Below are 20,812 nucleotides of genomic sequence, written 5' to 3' on the forward strand. Positions count from 1 at the left end.
GTTGCCATTGTTTGTTGGTTTATTTACATTGTTCCTTGAGCCGATAATATATTGAAAATAACCACGTTACTTTCACAGGGTAGGGGTAAGATATGTGTACACATTACCCTTCCCAGACCTCACTTATAAGATTACACTGGAATTGTTGTTATTGTTTTTCTTTTTTGGAATCCCAGGAAAACCCACAGCCTCTGCCTTTGGGTGAGCACTCTGTGCGCACTGGATAAACCTCCCATTGTGTAATAACATGCAAATCACACATGAGAAATAAATCACACTAGGCAAGCCTTGTGCGACAAGCTCAGACCCAGAAGGCATTGATGGTGGATCGATCCCAAGTTATCACTATGAATAACCCTTCCAAACCAACAAGGTCGTCCGAAGGACTAATGTTGTTATTGTTACTTACTTCCCCCGGTTCACAATAAGTGACCAATTTGTCTTTTTATTTTGGTTCAAAATAAGTGTCTATTTATATAATCAAGAAAAAATTCAATTTGTTTTTCTAAAATTACTCTTATATACGTATTCCTAAAATACATATCCTTAAAAAGTCTTTTACTCCTTACATTAAATTATGCTGCAATATTTAATTAAGGATAATTTAGTCACACTAACTATTTTTGTTTAGAATTTAGTATTTCCTTAATGAGTATGCCCAAGACAAATTCATCACTTATTATGGACCAGAGAGTGTATATACATTTATATATATATATATATATATATATATATATATATAAATGTGTATCCACTTGGTTCAAGAAAAAGTTATAAACTTCATACAGTAATTATTTAAGTCATTTGATGGGAAGTTTGAATAATTGTACCTACCAATAAACCACAAGTTCAAACAATGAATGAATTAAACCACAGATACTTCTCTCCTGTTCTTTACTCCACTTCACACATCTCCCATCCCAAGGTGGAAACATGTGAATAGTAAAACAAACCCAAAATTATTACCTGAATTCCCCAATTAATAACCCCCGCTATAAGCCTACATTAGTCAAAACAAATTCAAATCCAACAAATGTACAGTATAGTAGTAGCCAGTAACTACATCACTTAAAGCTGCAAATAACACCTCGAAAATCACCCCATCTTTGTTCAAACTCAAAAAAAACCTTCTTCTTCCTCATCTACTGTGTGTCTGTGTGTCCAACTTCTTGTTGCAAAAATAGCAACTTCTTGTTGCAGAAGTAGCCACTTTGATCATTCTTGAAGCTGTTTTCTCCATGCAAAAAAAATGAAATCTTTACTATAAAGATTGAATCTTTATGGATAAAAGATTGAATCTTTATCATTCTTGTGATTAAAGATTGAATCTTCACAACTCTAAATCATGAATCTTTCAAACCTTTTAGCAATTCTTATTCTTTGTTTCTTCACATTTGCTATCTCTCCTACTTTTGCACTGAATTCAGATGGACTTTCATTATTAGCTTTAAAATCAGCTATTTCTTCTGACCCAACTGAATTTCTTGCTTCTTGGTCCGAATCAGACTCATCACCATGTCATTGGAATGGAATCACATGTGATGATCAAAACCAGAAAGTCACTGCCATTTCACTCTCAGCCAAGAATCTCACTGGCTATATCCCTTCTGAAATTGGTGCACTTTCAAATCTCTCAATTCTCTCTCTTTCTTATAACAACTTCTCTAAACCAATCCCAATTCATCTCTTTAATGCTACTTCACTTCACTCCGTTGACCTTTCACACAATGCCTTCACTGGTTTTTTGCCTCAGCAAATTACTTCACTTAATAACCTTAATCACCTTGATCTTTCTGCTAATTTTCTTAATGGGTCACTTCCTGAGGAGCTAACTGAGCTTACTCAGCTCATTGGGACTTTGAATCTTTCGTATAACAGATTTTCCGGCGAAGTTCCGGCGAGTTATGGTAAGTTTCCGGTGACGTTGAGTTTGGACTTGAGGCATAATAATCTGACTGGTAAAATACCTTCAGTTGGGTCATTGTTAAATCAAGGGCCTACTGCATTTTCAGGGAACCCTTTACTTTGTGGGTTTCCATTGGAGACTCCATGTGCAGAGCCAGAAGCTCAAAAACCTAGTGTTTTGCCAAATCTTGAAAACCCTAAAGATTTAGGGTTTGTAGAAAAGGGCAAATCTGGAAATGGGTCGGTGGCGGTTTCTTTAATCTCCGGCGTATCGGTGGTGATCGGAGTGGTGTTTGTTTCAGTGTGGGTGTTGAGGAAAAAATGGAAGTTGGATGAGGGCAAAATGGGGAATGAAAAGTTTGATAAGGAGAAGTCACAGGAGGTGGTTGGGGTTGGGGGTGGGGGAAATGAGGGGGAGGGGCAAAAGGGTAAATATGTAGTGTTTGATGAAGGGTTTGGGTTGGAGTTGGAGGATTTGTTAAGGGCATCAGCTTATGTGGTGGGGAAGAGTAGGAGTGGGATAGTTTATAAAGTGGTGGCGGGTGGCGGCAAGGGATCGGCGGTACTCGGTGGCGCTGCGGTGGTTGCTGTTCGGAGATTGAGCGAGGGGGATGCAACGTGGCGGTTCAAGGAGTTTGAGACGGAGGTGGAAGCCATTGGGAAAGTCCAACATCCGAATGTGGTGAGGCTTAGGGCTTATTACTATGCAAGTGATGAGAAATTGCTGGTTACTGATTTCATCCGCAATGGCAGCTTGCACAATGCCTTACATGGTAATTTCAACTCATTTCTTATGTGAATTGTTTAAGTTTATGGTTTGTGTTGCTTAATTGAGGTTAGGATTCATCTGCAATAGCATGATCATAATGTGGTAAACTTATTAATGTGATTGGCTAGGTTTCGTTGAAGGTTAAGTTTTGAAAAATGCCCTACTCACCTTTTCAACACCTCTTTTTTTCTTTCTTCCAAATAACTGAGAAATCTCTTAGGGTCAATGGAGCACAATTTGAAACTCGATGGATAATGGACTTCACGCATCGTGCTGCTATATCAAAGCCCCTAGGGATTTCATCTTTTGAGTAACTCCTTAGTTGAAGGAAGAATTATTAAGAGAAATTTCAAATATTTGTTGTCCTAAATAAGGGAAGTGCATAATTCGAAATCAATATTCAGTTTGTACTTCGAAAGTAGTATTCCCTCCGTTTAAACTTAGATGATGTGGTTTGACTTGACACAAAGTTTAAGAAAAAAAAAAAAAAGACTTTTGAAATATGTAGTCCTAAAAGCTGAAGGATAAAAGCTTTGTGGGAAAATGAAAAAGTTTAAAATTAAATTGTTTCCAAATATAAAAATATATCATTCTTTTTGGAATGGACTAATGAGGAAAATATCATCTAAATGGAAACGGAGAGAGTAATAAATTAGAATAGAACAGATGCCTGCCATGAAATATATGTAGAGCTGTGAACGATAGGAACTTAACCAAAATACTGGGGAAGGTATAGCCATTTACACAGAATAGGTTAATGAGCAGAGAGAGGGTTATGGGTGAAGCCTGCATAGTAACTTATGCAGAATATATCCTTTTATTGCAAATGATTTTATTGTTAGGATAAGGACATTTCGGGTGAAATGTGAAGTGTGAGCTTGCACATTGAAGTCATGGTTCCACTGTTGGAGAAAAATTAGGTTAATATGCAGTATAATTAATGCACTTGTGAGTAGCTAGATAGATAACTGTTCTGCTCTGCACAATGTAATAAACTCTGTGTCCATGGTTCATCAGGGATTTATTGATAGATCAGACATGAGACAACGTTCAAGGTGGCATTGTAGTTGACATTTACGTCCAAAAAAAATAAATCAATTTCTACTTAATTCTAGTATAATCAAACCTTTCTGTAACAACATCCTTATATATCACTCATTCACTATAAAAGCCAAGTTTTTCTCGGAACCGATTTCATTCCAAATGCCAAAGCTAGTTAGTCTTTGTTTTATAAAGGAGAGAGCCCTCTGCTGGGCATTGAATTGTATATGCTTGGGATCGTTTTTAAGGATACTTTACAGAGAATATTATTCGTTCCAATATTCCTTAGCAACAACTTCCATCGAGGTTTTGAGCATCAACTAAAAGGGCAGCCCGGTGCTTTAAGTTCCCGCGGGGTCCGAGGAAGGGCCGGACCACAAGAGTCTATTGTATGTAGTCTTATCCTGCATTTTTGCAAGAGGCTGTTTCCACGACTCGAACCCGTGACCTCATGGTCACATGACAACAACTTTATCGGTTACACTAAAACTTTCCTTCAATTTTGAGCATCAACTATCTTGGGGAAATATCAAGATCCCAAATTATATCCTTTACCTGGGATTTTTTAAAGCATTAACTACGTACGTACTGGCCTTCTCTTTCTTTCGACCGAGAATAGGTTGGTAATGGCCGAACAAAGATAAACTATCATGAAAGGAAGCTGGTGTGTTGTGGGGGGTCTCTACATGCATGTTTCTTTCTAGTCGTTTTCTTTTTCCCCTTTTTATATATATTGACTTTGTCATTTACAATTTATCACCGATATCATTTCAAAGCTCTGTTACAGTAAAGTAAACTTTTTCAGACTAGTCCCACTTGTTTCATTTGTTTTTATTTTACTCGCAAGCATTTATGTTTTTCTGTTTTCTGGAAAACAGCTATGCAAGTGTTAATCTACCTCAACCTTTGATAGCACTTGTTCTAAAGAGTGCTTTCAGTCCCATTTTGAAATGCTGTTTGTTTCTTGTGATTCACCTTTTCTGGTCCCCCCACTATGGCTTCTTCTCTCTTGTTTTCTGCTTCTAGAGGAACAGAATTTATGTGGCCTAAGATATTGAATGTGGCTTTAAGGTTATAATATGTAAACATTCTGAAATAGATTCTAATTTAGCGGAGAAGTTTATGACATTACACTTCTTGCTATGCAAATCTAAAACAAAAAAGACTAGGTAAGACTACATAATTCGTTTAGGGAGTCTGAAATCCTGGTCTCTTTTTCTTCCTTTATCTAATGGAAATTTGAATACTAGTCTTTGATTTGCTCAATTCTATCTTTTCTCACAAACTTTCCTATTTTGCTCTTACATTTTGTATTTTATAGTAATTGTGTGAACCAATCTATTCACAAATGGAAATGCAGAATACACCTAAGCTCCTTGTCATTTACTGTGGGGTGGTTTCTTGAGAATCAGCTGATTGCTCTTGTTTCATATTGAAATTTCTAGACCTCCATAAAGTAGCCAATTCTGGTACACCTGACCTATTTTATTGTTTTTTCTTACTCTGACTACTATCAGCTCTTTTTCAAGCACATGTTTTTGGGCCATCCATTATTTGTGATCATGGTCTGAAAAGCTGCTGACATAATTCAAATATAACGGTCCCTACCATATTCAGCTCATTATTGTTGTCCTCAAGTTTACTCCAAGGAAGATATAGAGTGAAAACAAAATGTGGCTTGAATCAGTTGTTAAATTATTCTTGAGGTTCCACAAGTCGTATACAACAATAGCAAATCCAGTATAATCCCACGAGTAGCGTTTGGGGAGGGTAGTGTATATGCGGACTTAACCCCTACCTTGAAGGTACCAACTCACAAGTCCTATATGTCAAAAATATTTTGGGATTTCACAATTGAACTTTAATGAATTATGGTATATGGTTACCCTTTTATGATTATGTGAAATACTTCCACTTTTCAACAAATTCTGGAACAAGTACACATTCCGGGAGTATTTGATTTTGCGAGAAAGCTCTTATGATTTTCCTTGTTTGCAATTTTAGGTTCTTCACTGTTTAAATGCTCGGTATTTTCAAGCAAAATCTGGTTGTTTCTCGCATTTTTTGATGCAACATAATGTTTATCTTTTACCATTGCAGGAGGACCTGGTAATTCCCTGCCACCATTGTCTTGGGCAGCTAGACTGAAGATCGCTCAAGGCACAGCTCGGGGTCTAATGCACATTCACGAGTGTAGTCCTAGGAAGTATGTTCATGGGAACATAAAATCATCGAAAATCCTACTTGACGATGAATTGCAAGGTTACATATCCGGTTTTGGGTTGACTCGACTTATTTCAGGCTCCTCGAAGCTCATTAATAGTAGTACCAAAAAGCTGAATACAAGTCAAATCATAGTAAGTCCTAAAAACTCAACTTCATCATCCATTATGTACGTGGCACCTGAGTCTCGAGTTCTTGGCTCCAAGTTCACACAGAAATGCGACATCTATTCATTTGGGATTGTGCTTTTGGAGATATTGACTGGTCGATTGCCAGATGGAGGATCGGAAGATGATGGAAAGGGGCTCGAGAGTCATGTTAGGAAGGTGTTTAAACAAGAACGACCCTTGTCCGAGATCATAGACCCTGCTCTCTTGAATGAGGTTCATGCTAAAAAGCAAGTCGTTGCAGCATTTCATATTGCTCTAAACTGCACAGAACTGGATCCTGAGCTTCGGCCAAGGATGAGAACAGTTACTGATAACCTTGATCGCATCAAACTGCAGTGAAGGGAAACTCAATGGTATATCTCGTAAAAAGCTTTTGAGTTTTGGTGACCACCTAATGCAGAAGCTGTTTAGCGTTGTGAATCGGATTTTTCAGTTTATGTTGTACCAAAGCCTAGATTAGGTGTTCCTAGTTATAGCGCGTTGTAACTCTAGCGATTCAGTGGTCTTTTTTTTTCTGAATCATCAATGAAAATTGCTTGCTAACCACCTCAAAAGACTATTGTGTTTTATATTAATATCAGCGGTGTACGCAAAATTTTTCATAAGCGGTGTCACGATTTTAAACAGTAAACAAATAATAATTCACCATAACAGCATATTACAAAACTATTATTCGAAGTATTTTTATAAAATATAACTCAAGTATATTATTAGATATGAATTTTTATTTTTTGAAATGTATTCAACATAATCTCATTATACTTTTTAACATAACCTCAACATAACCTAATGCTATTCTTATCAAAACAAATTTATGTATCCTATGAGACTTGTCAATTTAAAAATAATCATACTTATATGTTGAATGTGAAAAATAATTAAATGGATTCTTGTTAATTAATTAATTCAAAGGCTTAATTATTTGTTCTCAACATTAAAGAAAATAATTATTTTTTGTTGATTCAAATTCTTCATATTAGCTCATCCAATTTTAAATAATTAATTATAATTTTATCTAAATTATATTATCAAAGAGTAAAAAAATAATAATTTGATATTTCACTTTTTGGATTTTTGCATTTGTAGACTCATTAGTGTGCTTGAATCTTGTCACCCACTTAAATATTTTGTTAGTGATTTTTTCAATATTGACGGTGTTATTTTCAATTATTATGTTATAATAATAATAATAATAATTGCTATTATTTTTATTATTAAAAAATAGGAAGAAAGAATGAAAATTCATGCACACGTATTGTCTTGGATAGTCTAATTAGGATTAAAAAAGTTAATGATATTAATTCCTTAGGTGAATGAAGTTCCTACATATTAGGGACTTTCCATAATTTAAAACAATGAGTGTTTTAATAACCAACATTTTAGTTGATCTGAAATTCCTAAATATTAGGAAAATAATTAATTTACAATTATAATTTTATCCAATGTGAAACCTATTCTAAAAAGGTAAAAAAAGCGAACGATATTTCGATAGGGGCTTCGCTTTTAAAATATATATATATATATATATATATATATATATATATATATATATATGAGAGAGAGAGAGAGAGAGAGAGAGAGAGAGAGAGAGAGAGAGAGATAAATCACTAATTAATCACACAAAAATTCACCATTCATTCAATTCTGCAAATTGTTCTTAATCAAATTTGAATCATGAAAAAGAAAATGAAAGAAAAAAAATAGCCGAACAACTTATAATACAAGTCAGATAATTTGTTGTTGCATAAAATATGCAAATGTGACTCCTGATCCATTAGTTTAGTGTAATGTTAATGCTTAAGAGGTCAATGAAGAGGTCAATGATTCAAATCTCGACATATGTTTTTTTATTTCTAGATGAGGCACAAAGATTTAAAACAAAAATGAAGCTCGTATGACGAGATGAGCTACACAACTTTTCTTGTTAAGCGGTGTCACTTTATTAAATTTATCCTTATTTTTTCATGTTGGGTTTTAATTATATAGCATCCTGCGGATGCGGGAACACTAATCATATCAAATATTTGAGTTATTTGAATTATTTATAAATAATCTTAAAATTTAAACTTTCTCGCTAAATATAGATAATCATTGAATATTAATTAAGAAATACTACATGAAAAAGATTAACTATTTCTTAAATCTCCTAGTTATAATTCTACTTTTCTTTTTTGGTGCAATTCTCAACGGTGTCATTAGATCCTAAAAATAGTTAGAAGGCAAAATAATAACTCATATTATGGCAAAACAATCAAAGGTTAAGACTATTAATGATTCTTTGGATACGGCTTGATTCTTTTACTACTACTTGAACTCTTATTTGGTGTGTTGATATCTTTCAAAAAATATTTCTATTTTAAAATTTTAGTTTGTAAAACTTTATTTTTCAATAGTAATTATTTTATAATAATGTAAGTGAAAATATTATCCTTAATTCAAAACTCATTTTCGTTGGCTATCTAAAAATTTTAAAAAAATTCTTTAACCAGTGAATTTTTTTTTCCAGTATGATTCTATTTTGATGTTTGACATTAACCATGTAAAATCAGAGTTATTTGAATTAAATGTAAATACTTTTAAGATTTAAACCTTCTAGATAATTATAGATAATCGTTAGATATTAATTAAGAAACACTACATGAAAAAAGACTAACATTTTCTTAAATCTCGTAGTGATAATTTTATTTTTGCACCATTCTCATAGATGTCACTGGATCCTAAAAATAGCCACAATGCGAAATAATAACTTGTATTTATGGCAAAGCACAAAGGATGACACAATATGAACAATTCTTTGGTTACGACGCGACTCGTTTTCTACGATTTGAACTCTTACTTGGTATGTTGTTATCTTTAAAAAACTATTTCTATTTTGAAATTCTAATTTCTAAAACTTTATATATATATATATATATATATATATATATATATATATATATATATATTTGTGATTATCTTTATAATGATGCAAGTGAAGATAATATCCTTAATTTAAAATTCACTTTAATCGGCTATCTCAAAATTTAAATGATTCTTTAGCCTTATTTTAGTATGACTCCATTTTGAGTTTATCGATATCTCTAGCCCCAGATTTTGAATACCCTATATATACAAATTTTTTGTTCTTTGAATTATTAAATGTTAAATTAGTTTTTTTGTTATTATATAACATTACATATATTTTCTTGAATTTTCCAAGTAATTTTTTCTCGACACCATAAATTGTATTTAAATTCAAATTCGAATATCATAGTAATTTGTTAGTAATAGTAATTTTTTAAAAACGACACACAATATTCTAGGATATCCTTATCTTATAATATATGTATTTGAGTGAAAAATAAATATTTGAAATCGATGAGATCAACTTCCAATTTTTTTTATACTCAACAAAGATGAAACAAAAGAAGAAATGCATTGTCATCTCTTATTTCTGCTTTTAAGATTTTTCATATATATTTTTCGATATTTATTCTCCTTTATCTTATTTTTTATGTCTTTCTTTTATTTTGTTACAAAATATTAATTTATTTCTCTATAAAGAATGAGTTTTAATTGAAATTGTCTACATAAGAACTTTACTTATTTTTGTAGTCTTTGGTTGAAATTCTTTCATATTTTTCTTTTGGCTTTATCTAATCAACCTAAATAGGTGTTCATCTAACCATTTAAATTAAAAAAATTGAAGGCCGTGTAATTTATATATAATCCATATATTATATATGTATAATTGTGTGTTGTCGGTATATCATCTATGTATATTAGCTATAGAAAATAAACAATTAATTTGGACGGATTTTTATGTAAATATTTCATAAGATTTCGATTTTTTGATTTTATCCATGATATGACTTCTATTATAATAATTTTAAAAACTCTCTACTAAAATTCAAAAAAATCTTATCTTTTTATTTTTAAAGTTACATTATATTTTAAAAAGTAATCCCACTTTGAAATAATTTGCTTACATTTAAAAAAATATATTTCACGTCATACCAATTTTTTGTAAAAATATACTTTTTATTACACTTGAAAATCGCTATAGAAACTATCAATTAGAAAACAATATCCCTCTTGTTGAATTCGAGAAAAAAAAACCTTTCACATAATCTAATGATTCAAAACTAATATTCTTCAAGGAAAAGAAATATTATACCCTTGCAATGTTGGCTTGACTGCAGCTTAATGATGAAGTTTCAGCTTATAACCTTCAATTCCTAGAAGGTGCTAAATTAAAATTAATGATAGCAATTGTATAGCCAAAGTTTTGTTATTTGTTTGATGTCCACAACAATAACATACCCAGTATTATCCCACACTGTGGGGTCTGGGGAGGGTAGTGTGTACGCAGACCTTACCCCTACCTTGTGAGGATAGAGAGACTGCTTCTAATAGACCCTCGGCTCAGGAAAGCATAAGCACCACATTAATAAAAATATAGACAAAAAGGGACAGCACCAAAAAGCCATATAAAAGTATAATAAAAACAACAAGATAGTAAGGCGATCAACAATGAAAGAAAGCAACGGTTAGTCATAAAAATCTACTACCAACAGAAAGTGAAACTACGTGCCAATACTACTGTTATGAACACTCTAGACTACCTACTCTACTACTCTAATCCTCGACCTCCATACCTTCCTATCAAGGGTCATGTCCTCGGTCAGCTGAAGCTGCGCCATGTCTTGCCTAATCACCTCTCCCTACCTCTTCTTTGGCCTACCTCTACCTCTCTGTAGGCCCTCCAATGTCAACTCTCACACCTCCTCACCGGGGAGTCTGTGCTCCTCCTCCACACATGACCAAACCACCTAAGCCGTGCTTCCCTCATATTGTCCTCAATAGGGGCCACACCCACCTTGTCGCGAATAACTTCATTTCTAATCCTATCTAACTTGGTGTGCCCGCACATCTATCTCAACATCCTTATCTTTGCTACCTTCATCTTCTAGACATGAGCGATCTTGACTGGCCAACACTCGGCCCCATTCAACATCATCGGTCTTATCACCACTCTGTAGAACTTACCTTTAAGTTTTGGTGGCACTTTCTTATCTTACAAAACATCGGAAGCGAGTCTCCATTTTATCCATCCCGCCCTAATACGATGTGTGACATCTTCATCAATCTCCCCATCCCCCTGAATAATAGACCCAAGGTATTTAAAATTTCCTCTCCTAGGGATGACCTGCGAGTCCAGCCTCACCTCCCCTTCCCCTCCTTGAGTCTCACCACTGAACTTACAGTCCATGTATTCTATATTGGTTCTGCTCAACTTGAAACCTTTAGACTCCAGGGTCTGCCTCCATACCTCTAACTGCACGTTCACACCGCCTCATGTCTTGTTAATCAATATAATATCATCTGCAAATAGCATGTGTAACGACCCGACCAGTCATTTTGCTTTCTATAACCTCGTTCCCCGAAATAAAACTCCCCGTATGTTCTTTTACTATCTTATGACTTGCGGAGGTGGTTAGTTCGAGATTTGGAAGGGTTCGGGTTGAAATCGGAACATTTGATTCCTTAAGGTTGGCAAAAAAGGCTAAGTTTGACTTCGGACAATATTTTTAGCAAACGACCTTAGAATAGGGATTTGATGGTTCCAATAGGATCGTATGATGATTTAGGACTTGGGTGTGTGTTCGGATTGGGTTTTAGATGGCCCGAGAGCGTTTCAGTGCCTATTAGTGAAAATTGGTTCCTTGAAGGTTCTCGAAGTTCTTTAAATTTGGTTTGGAGTATATTTTTGTGATATCGGAGTCCAAATGGAATTCTGAGATCGAGAATAGTTCCATAATGTCATTTAAAACTTGCACGCAAAATTTGGTGTCATTCCGAGTAATTTAAGTACGTTTCGGTGCATTGGGAGTAAATTGAAGAACTTGAAGTTCATATTTTGATTCAATTGGTTTGGGGTGTGATTCGTAGTTTTGATATTGTTTCATGCATCCCAAGAGCTCGAGCAAGTCCATTTTATGATTCCAAACTTGTTAGTATGTTTGGACGGGGCCTCGGGGACCCCGGATGCCAATCGGACGATGCGCGAATTGAGTTTGAAACTAAAAAAGGTTGTTGGTTGCACCAGTTCTGGTGTAACCGCACCTGCAAGCCTTGGGTCGCAGGTGCGAGCTCGAAGTTCCGTGGTTTGTGCCACAGAAGCAGATGGTAGCATTTGGCCATGGATCACAGATGCATGCGAGTTTGCGCACCTGCGAATGCGCAGGTGCGATTGGGGGAAACCGCAGAAGCGGCTATGTCCGCAAGCGCGTGTCGAGGGTCGCAGGAGCGGTCGCGCAGGAGCGGCCCCAACTCCGTAGATGGGAACATTGGCCAGCTGGGGGAGGACTGCACCTGCGAGATTTTCTCCGCAGAAGCGGCACCGCAGGTGCGGTAGTGGCCTCGCAGGTGCGAGATTCGCTGGGCAGTGAGGTTGTTTTAAATACGGGACTTAGGCATTTTTGCTCATTTCTTACACTTCTTGGGGGCGATTTTGGAGCTGGTTAGACAAGGATTTTCATCAACTAATTGAGGTAAGTAATTTCTATCAAATGTGAGTAAATACATAATTTATGGGTAGATTATAACATATAAATCAGTAGAAATCTTGGGGTTTAGGTGAAAACCTAGGTTTTTGACAAAAATGAGATTTGACCACGTAATTTATTTTGGAATTTAGTAAAAATCATATATTTGAGTTCGTGAGATTATGTATAACGACTTTCTTCAAAAATCTCCGAAATTCGGGCACGTGGGCCCGGGGTGAATTTTAGGAATCATGTATTTGGGGTTGGGTAATCCCTTCAATAGTTTGAATATGAACTTTTGAACATGTATTGATTTATTATTAAACCATTTGACTAATTTTGGATTTTTTGGCACCGAATTGAGTGTTGAGCACAATCTTGGACCGGAAAGTAGGCTTTGAGACGAGGTAAGTCTCTTTTCTAACCTTGTAAGAGGAAATTAGCCCCATAGGTGAATTAATTAACGTGTGTTTCCTATTTGGGAGGGCTATGTACGCACGAGGTGACGAGAGTCCGTACGTAACTACTAATTATGCTATTATCCGGGTAGTCTAGGACCCATTTCATGCTATACTTGGGATGTTTGCACTCTTACTTGTTAATTTAATTGCTTAAGTCAGATTGAAAATTTATAAAAGAATTTTTAAAAAGGGTAAATTTCACTTACTTGAAGTTGTGAATGGAACACTTGTTGTTATTGAGAATTTGTGCTTCTTTAGAGTATTTCCTATTTGTGGAGCGGGCCGAACCCCTCGGTAGCAGATAGATGCATCTATGGTTTGAGCCGTTCGACCCTCGGCATTGTACAATTTAAATATTTTATGTTGGATCGGGCCGTACGATCTCGGTATAATTTGCGCATGATAAATCTTTGGAACCATTTATAATTGAGATTGCTTCATTGGCTTGAGATATAAATTGTTAAATGATGAAAATAAATTCGGGAGTTAGTACTTGTGAAAGGATTATTTATTATTTCTTGTTATTGAGTTTTCAGTATTATTCATGTAATCCATGCTTATTTATAAATTTTGGCATATTATTTTTAGCCCATAGTAAGTGTCAAAGTCAACCCCTCGTAACTACTTTTTCGAGTAGGTTAGACTGGATACTTACTGAGTACATTTTGTTTATGTACTCACGCAACACTTCTACGCTTAATGTGCAGGATCTGAGGCAGGTGCATCTGGGTATCAGTCCGGCGCGCACGCTTGATCCCTGATACGAGACTACACGGTGAGCTGCCTTTCGAGCCGTTCTGCAGCAACCAGAGTCTTTCTTTTGTTATTGTTCTGTCTATTTCATTTTATACAGTAGAGTAGTAATCTTTTGTATATTCTACTAGTAGCCCATACAGTTGTGACACCAGGTCTTGGCACACACTAGTAGACTTGTGGTTTTGGCTTTATTTCTACGGTTATGATTGCATTTAGCTGCTTTCGTTTTAATTATTCTAAATCTGTTATTTATCAAATCTTTTAAATTAAGGAAAGTTATTTACTTAAAAAAAAAACTTATTAAAATGGAAAATCACTAAATTAGTCACGGTTGGCTTGCCTAGTAATGGTGCTGGGTGCCATCACGGCCTAAAATAGAATTGGGTCGTGAAAACATACACCACGGCACCTCTCCTTGGATATGGGAATCAGTACTTCCATTTTCAAGGCAAACAAAAAAAAGGGCTGAGAGTCGACCCCTGATACAACCCCATCATAACCGAAAATTGGTCTGAATCCCCACCCATTGTCCTCACTCGAGTCTTTTCTCCATCATAAATATCCTTAATCAACCTTACGTGGGTAACATGTACACCTCTGGCCTCCAAACATCTCCACATAACCTCACTCATAACTTTATCGTACGCCTTTTCTAAGTCGATGAACACCATATGCAAATCCTTCTTCCTCTCCCTATACTGCTCCATCAATCTCCCAACAAGGTGGATGGCTTCTATAGTTAAATGCCCTGGAATAAACCCAAACTAGTTCTCGAAAATAGACACACTCCTCCTCACCCTTAGCTTTACCACTCTCTCCTAGACTTTCATAGTATGGCTAAGAAACTTGATACCCCGATAGTTATTGCAATTTTGGATGTCACCCTTGTTCTTGTATACAGGAACCATCGTGTTTCTCCTCCACTCCACCGGGATTTCATCCGACCCGGTCGCTTTGTCCCTGCTCATCTTACGCATAGCCCTCTCTACTTCATCAACTCTAATCCCCCTACAATACCCAAAGTCACAAAGACTCTCAGAGAGTTCCAAATCACCCAGTGCAATGCTCTTTCCCCCATCCTCGTTCAAGAGACTATGGAAGTAGGTCTGCCATCTTCGACGGATAAACCTCTCATCCAACAAAACTCTACCTTTTTCGTCCTTGATGCACTTCACTTGGTCCAAGTCACGAGCCTTCCTTTCTCGAGCCTTGGATAACCTGAACAACCTCTTATCCCCACCTCGGCCCTTGAGTTCCTCATACAAACGACTAAAAGCTGCAATCTTGGCCACCGTAACTGCTAGCTTTGATTGTTTCTTAGCCAACTTATATTGATCTATATTCGCCCTCTTCTCCTCCTCGTCTACACTTTTCACTATCTTCAAATACGCCACTCTCTTGGTTTCTACTTTTCCTTGCACCTCTCCATTCCAACACCAGTCTCCCTTGTGACCACCAGAGTAACCCTTTGAGACCACTAATACCTCTCTCACGGCTTTCCTAATGCACTGCGTAGTCGTGGTCCACATAGCTCTTGTGTCCCCACTTCTCCTCCTAGAATTAGTTTCAACAAACAATATATACAAACAAGTTTAAATCTTTTCCATTAATGGGAAAACCAGAGTTCAATGTCTCTCTAATAATAAAAATATGAATAAGCAACAACATGGCTAAATATACAATGCATAATATGGAAATTCAAGAGGACCAACATGAAGAACAAAAGGAAAACACAAGTGATATGAAACAGTTGCAAAGACATAACTCCACAAATTTGATAGGAGTTAGGAGCCCTAGGAAAAGTATGACAGTTGAAAAGGCAAGTTTCAGGATGCCTGAAAAAGAGAAAATAAAGGTTAATTCACCATCCTAATTGCATATATAAACTAATTCGTCCAATGCAACAAGAATTTCCAGGTAAAAGATACACTTGGTCATATATGAAACACTAACAAGTGCTTAATTACTTTTACTAACTAAAAACATATTCTCTAAACATACCACAGTTGAATCTGTTCATCCTTCCCTTTTTGTCTTCAATCTTGAATGAAAAACTATTTGGCTGGCTCGATGAAGGATAGGGAATAAATCTTCATGTTTCTGCCCCTTCAGAAGCCTCGATGAAGGATAGGGAATAGATGTCCATTTATACAAATTGACTCTTCAAACAAATATTCTTCAAAAAGACAATAACAACTTTTTTTGAATATTGACTGATTTTTGTGATATTTCTTTCTCGAGCATGTAGGTTTACTTCATTATATATGTAAGTAAATTTTTATTCATTTTTTAAACTCCTTTTTGTTATCTGGATAAACATAGACGTGTACCCTATATTACATTTATTTTAAAAGAAATTCTCTTTATTCAAATCTAGCTATAGTGTTTTAAAGAACTATAATTATAGGGTTTTAAATGTGAAGGAGTTTTATAGTTATATGCATTAGATTTTTTTTTCTTTTTTTTCCAGAGGCGAAGTAGTATTTAAATAATTAGAAAAGATAACAAAAATTCCTAACATGATTGCATATGATCATTAATCGAATTAAGTATAATAACATAATAGCAAAAGATAATATTTTTTATTTTAATTAGAATTTAAAAACTTTTATTATAAATTCAAAATTATGCTTTAATTCAAATTTAGTTATTTCGTTATCTCTATTAGAAAAACAAAATGATAAGGATAGAGGGGGACTCCGAGGTCTGCGGACGCTGGAAGATGTACCTTGAAATCTTCGCACACAGGTAGCTCACTGATATCTGGGCTGGTAAGAAGTACCAGGATCTGCACAAAAAGAAGTGTAGAAGCGTAGTATGAGTATACCACAACGGTACCCAGTAAGTGCCAAGCCTAACCTCGGTAGAGTAGTGACGAGGTCAGGTCAGGCCCTACTGGAAATAATAGACAAGTAAGACAGAGGATTTAATAATATAACGAAATGACTAAAAAGTGAACAACACAACAAATAGAGGTAAACAACAGGGCGCTCCCGAGGTACCGCCTCATCGTCCCAAAAGTAAATATGCAGTACAAGGGGATCTCCCGAGGAACCGCCTCGTAGTCCCAAAGTAAATATGCAATAGATATCTGAAGGAAACAACGAATTTATAGCAAGAATTTCACAGTTAAAGATTTAAATCAAATCAAATAAGCAGGTAATTCAGCTAAGCATGTTGCACATATTGCAAGTAAGAATTAAGGCACGTAGACATGTGATACTAGACTAAACATGATTACTACATATACTAAAGCAACTCAGTTAAAGAATATAAAGAAAGATTACTCAGCAAGAACCGATATTTCCAAATTTAGCCCGTGTACGCACTCGTCACCTCGCATACACGGTGCTCACATATCACAAAATATTACAACAGTATCAAATCCAAAGGGGATTTCCCTCACACAGGGTTAGACAAGCCACTTACCTCAAGCCAAGCTCAATCAGTCAATAAGAATGCCTTTCCCTCCATTTTTCGATTTTGACTGGCTTGAATCTAGTCACAATTAATTAGATTCAGTCAATACAAATTATAGGAACAAATCCCATATGAAAATACAAATTTTTCAACAAAAATCGGAAATTTAACTCAAAAGTTGCGCCCACATCTCGGAACCCGATAAAAGTTACAAAATCCGAAAATCAGTCTAACCATAACAATTTTACCTAATTTCGACATCAACTCGACCCTCAAATATTCAAATTAAACCAAGAGAATTTTCTAAATTTTCCAACTTAATTCACCCATTACATGTTAAAAATAACCATGGATTCGGGTACTTTAACCAATATTGAGTTAAGAACACTTACCCCATTATTTTCCTTGAAAATCTCCCAAGGATTTAAGGTAGAGCTGCTTGGTCGTTGCAGTCCCTTGGAGTCTTTCAATTTTATTGTACTGTCAACTCTTATTTAAACAATATTCTATATTCGATCCTTAAGATCATTGCATGTATTCAGTTAGAGTTCGTAACTCAGTATTATCAGTCTTGAGAGGTTTTTATATTTGTTTTTGCTTTTAGTTTCGACACTTGTATTAAATTATATGTTTAAAAAAAATGGCTCGAAATATAATTGTAATCGGCTTACCTAGTCTTAGAGACTAAGTGCCATCACGACGCCTGTGGTGGCATATTGGGCCGTGACAAGTTGGTATCATATCTCTAGGTTCATAGGTTCTATGAATCACGAATGAGTTTAGTAGAGTCTTGTGGATCGGTACAGAGACATCTGTACTTATCTTCGAGAGGCTATCGAATTGTTAGGAAATTTCCACTTCTTTCATTCCTATCGTGCGGATTTGTTGATTTTGGAATTTGAGCCTTTGTATCTCTATTCTCTCACAGATGGTGAGGACATGTGCTACATGGTCAGCTGAGCAGACACCCGCGCATTCTGCTAGGGCCATAAGAGGTCGGGGCCAAAGTAGGGGCAGAGGTAGAGGCTAAGGAAGGGCACGTGCCGCAGCTAGAACACCTGTCAAAGTAGCAGTTCAGGAGCCGCTAGTAGCTCCAGTTAGGGGACAAGTACCAGAAGCACCTGTTGTTACCCCTGGACTTCAGGAGACCTTAGCACAATCCCTGAACATGTTTTGTATATTAACTCAGGAGGGATTGATCTTCGTTTCGTCAAATATTTCATAGATTGGGGGAGGAATTCATACTCCTACTGCCCGCACTCCACAGCAACAGGTTCACATTGGTCAGGTTGCGGGTGTGGTGCCTGTACAACCTGTTATTCCGGTTCAGCCTGAGGTCATGCCATAAGCATTAGAAGAAGAACAAAAGAGACAATTTTATAGCCCGCGGCCCGGGACCGTATAGTCCACATGCTAAGCTTTTTTTTTGTTAGACCATGGTTTTCAATGAGGTAATATCGACACAATTTTATTTATTAAACAGTCTAACTCTGGAAATCTTATTTTTCAAATTTATGTGGATAACATTATCTTTGGAAGTTCTAATCATGCTTTGTCTTAAGAGTTTTCGAATATTATGAAAGGAGAATTTGAAATGAGCATGATGGGAGAGTTAGCTTTCTTTCTTCAGCTTCAAATCAAGCAATCATCCAAAGGAATCTTCATTATCCAAACCACGTATACAAAGGAACTTATAAAAAGGTTTATAATGGATAATGAAAAATCTAGTGGAACACCTATAAGTCCATCTACAACTCTTGAAGAAGACAGAGATGGAAAAAGCATTGACGAAATTATGTATAGAGGAATGATTGGATCTCTTTTGTACCTCACTGACAGTCGACCATATATAATGTTCAGTGTATGTAAACGTGCAAGGTTACAATTGACTCCCAAGAAATCACATATCACTACGGTAAAACACATCATTAAATATCTTATCAGTACTTCTAAATTTTAGTTTATGGTATCCTTGCTCTGGCAATTTTAATCTCGGGTGTTTTTCAGATGCAGATTTTGTAGGTGAAAGAAATGACAGGAAAAGAACTAGTGGGATGTGTCAATTATTGGGAAATTCTATAATATCTGCATAGTAAGAAACAAAATTGTGTTGCGCTATCAACTACTAAAACTGAATATCTTGCAGTTGGAAGTTGCTGCACTCAGATTTTATGGATTATGCATCAACTTTTAGACTATGATTTTTATCTGATTTCCACTTCTATTCGATGTGATAATACTAGTTGTATTTGTCTGTGGAAACTTTTTTGTGCATCACTCTAGAGCCAAGCATATAGAAATTAAGCATCATTTTATTCGTGCTCATATTGTCAAAGGTGATATAGTATTAAAATTTATTAATATTGAATTCCAACTTGCTGATATATTTACAAAACCTTTTTTGGAAGAATGATTTTGCTCTTTACTCAGCCTTTTATACAATTGTCTACCAAACCACACGTTCTTTATTCTACTCTTAACAAGTATTGTAATTCACTTTTAGTAGATTTACTATGTACACAAAAGAGAAAAGAGAGACAGAAAAATATTGGAGAGGCAGTGCCACGACCCAAAATCCAACTAGTCGTGATGACACCTAACCTCACCCACTAGGTAAGCCAAATAACATAATCCAATTCAATTAATATTTAACTAACTCTAATACACTCCCAAAGGACTGGTAGTACAAATCATGAGTCTCTAAGATTCAGAATTTACAAAGTTGGTGTGAAATAAAATACATCATCTGTTTGAAAATACATGAATAGATTTTTAAATCTAAAGCTACCAAGATCAAGAGGCAGCTATGACCGGAACGCAGGTACATCTCCAATGCCAGCTCCCGCCATACACAGCAATATCAACATCCAAAATCTGTACACAAGGTGCAGAAGTATAGTATGAGTACAACCGACCTCATGTACTCAATAAATAACAAACCTAACCTTAGGTTGAAAGTAGTGACAAGCTTGTACATTACTTTCATTTGTTAAGGAAATTCAGCTGAAAATCATGTTAAAAATCATGCTGAGGCTATATGCTGAGACCAACAGAAGTCATATTATTGTTGAATTATTTGTTTAAATTGTAATTTCATACTCAGTCATGTTCATTCATTTCATATCATATCTCAATCTCTGTTGCTAATTATTGATACATCATATTATTATTTTTGGGCTGATTTTCATGATATTTTGAGCCCGAGAGACTGGAGAGATTGATGACTGAGTGAGGCCGAGGGCCTGATTGTGAGGATATTTATGGGATCGGGCTGCACGTCGCAGCATGCCATATTGGCGTTATATACATTATTATTATGGGATCGAGTTGCATGCCGCAGCAGGCCAAATTGGCTTATTATAGCACGTGAGTTGTCCGTGCAGCATGTGAGTTGTCCGTGTAGATCCAAATATTGGTACTATAGCACGAAGTTGTCCATGTAGCACGTGAGTTATCCGTGCGGATACAGATATTGATACTATAACATGTGAGTTATCCGTGCTACACGAGTTATCCGTGCAGATCCAGATATTGATACTA

At 35.7% G+C, this 20,812-nt stretch overlaps 2 protein-coding genes across 2 annotated transcripts; one reads left to right on the forward strand and one right to left on the reverse strand.

Moving 5' to 3' along the window:
- The first annotated feature begins 1,269 nt into the window (after window positions 1–1,269).
- LOC104087560 (receptor protein kinase-like protein ZAR1) lies at window positions 1,270–6,654 on the forward strand. The gene is made up of 2 exons (XM_009592068.4): window positions 1,270–2,678; window positions 5,816–6,654. The coding sequence occupies exons 1-2, from the start codon at window positions 1,346–1,348 to the stop codon at window positions 6,445–6,447; spliced, it is 1,965 nt and encodes a 654-aa protein (XP_009590363.1). The 5' UTR covers window positions 1,270–1,345; the 3' UTR covers window positions 6,448–6,654.
- Window positions 6,655–14,670: 8,016 nt separating this feature from the next.
- LOC138907405 (uncharacterized) lies at window positions 14,671–15,381 on the reverse strand. The gene has a single exon (XM_070198002.1). It carries the CDS (start codon window positions 15,379–15,381, stop codon window positions 14,671–14,673), a length of 711 nt encoding a protein of 236 aa, XP_070054103.1.
- Window positions 15,382–20,812: the final 5,431 nt, after the last annotated feature.

Source organism: Nicotiana tomentosiformis, chromosome 3 (genome assembly GCF_000390325.3).
Source record: "Nicotiana tomentosiformis chromosome 3, ASM39032v3, whole genome shotgun sequence".
NCBI lineage: Eukaryota > Viridiplantae > Streptophyta > Magnoliopsida > Solanales > Solanaceae > Nicotiana > Nicotiana tomentosiformis.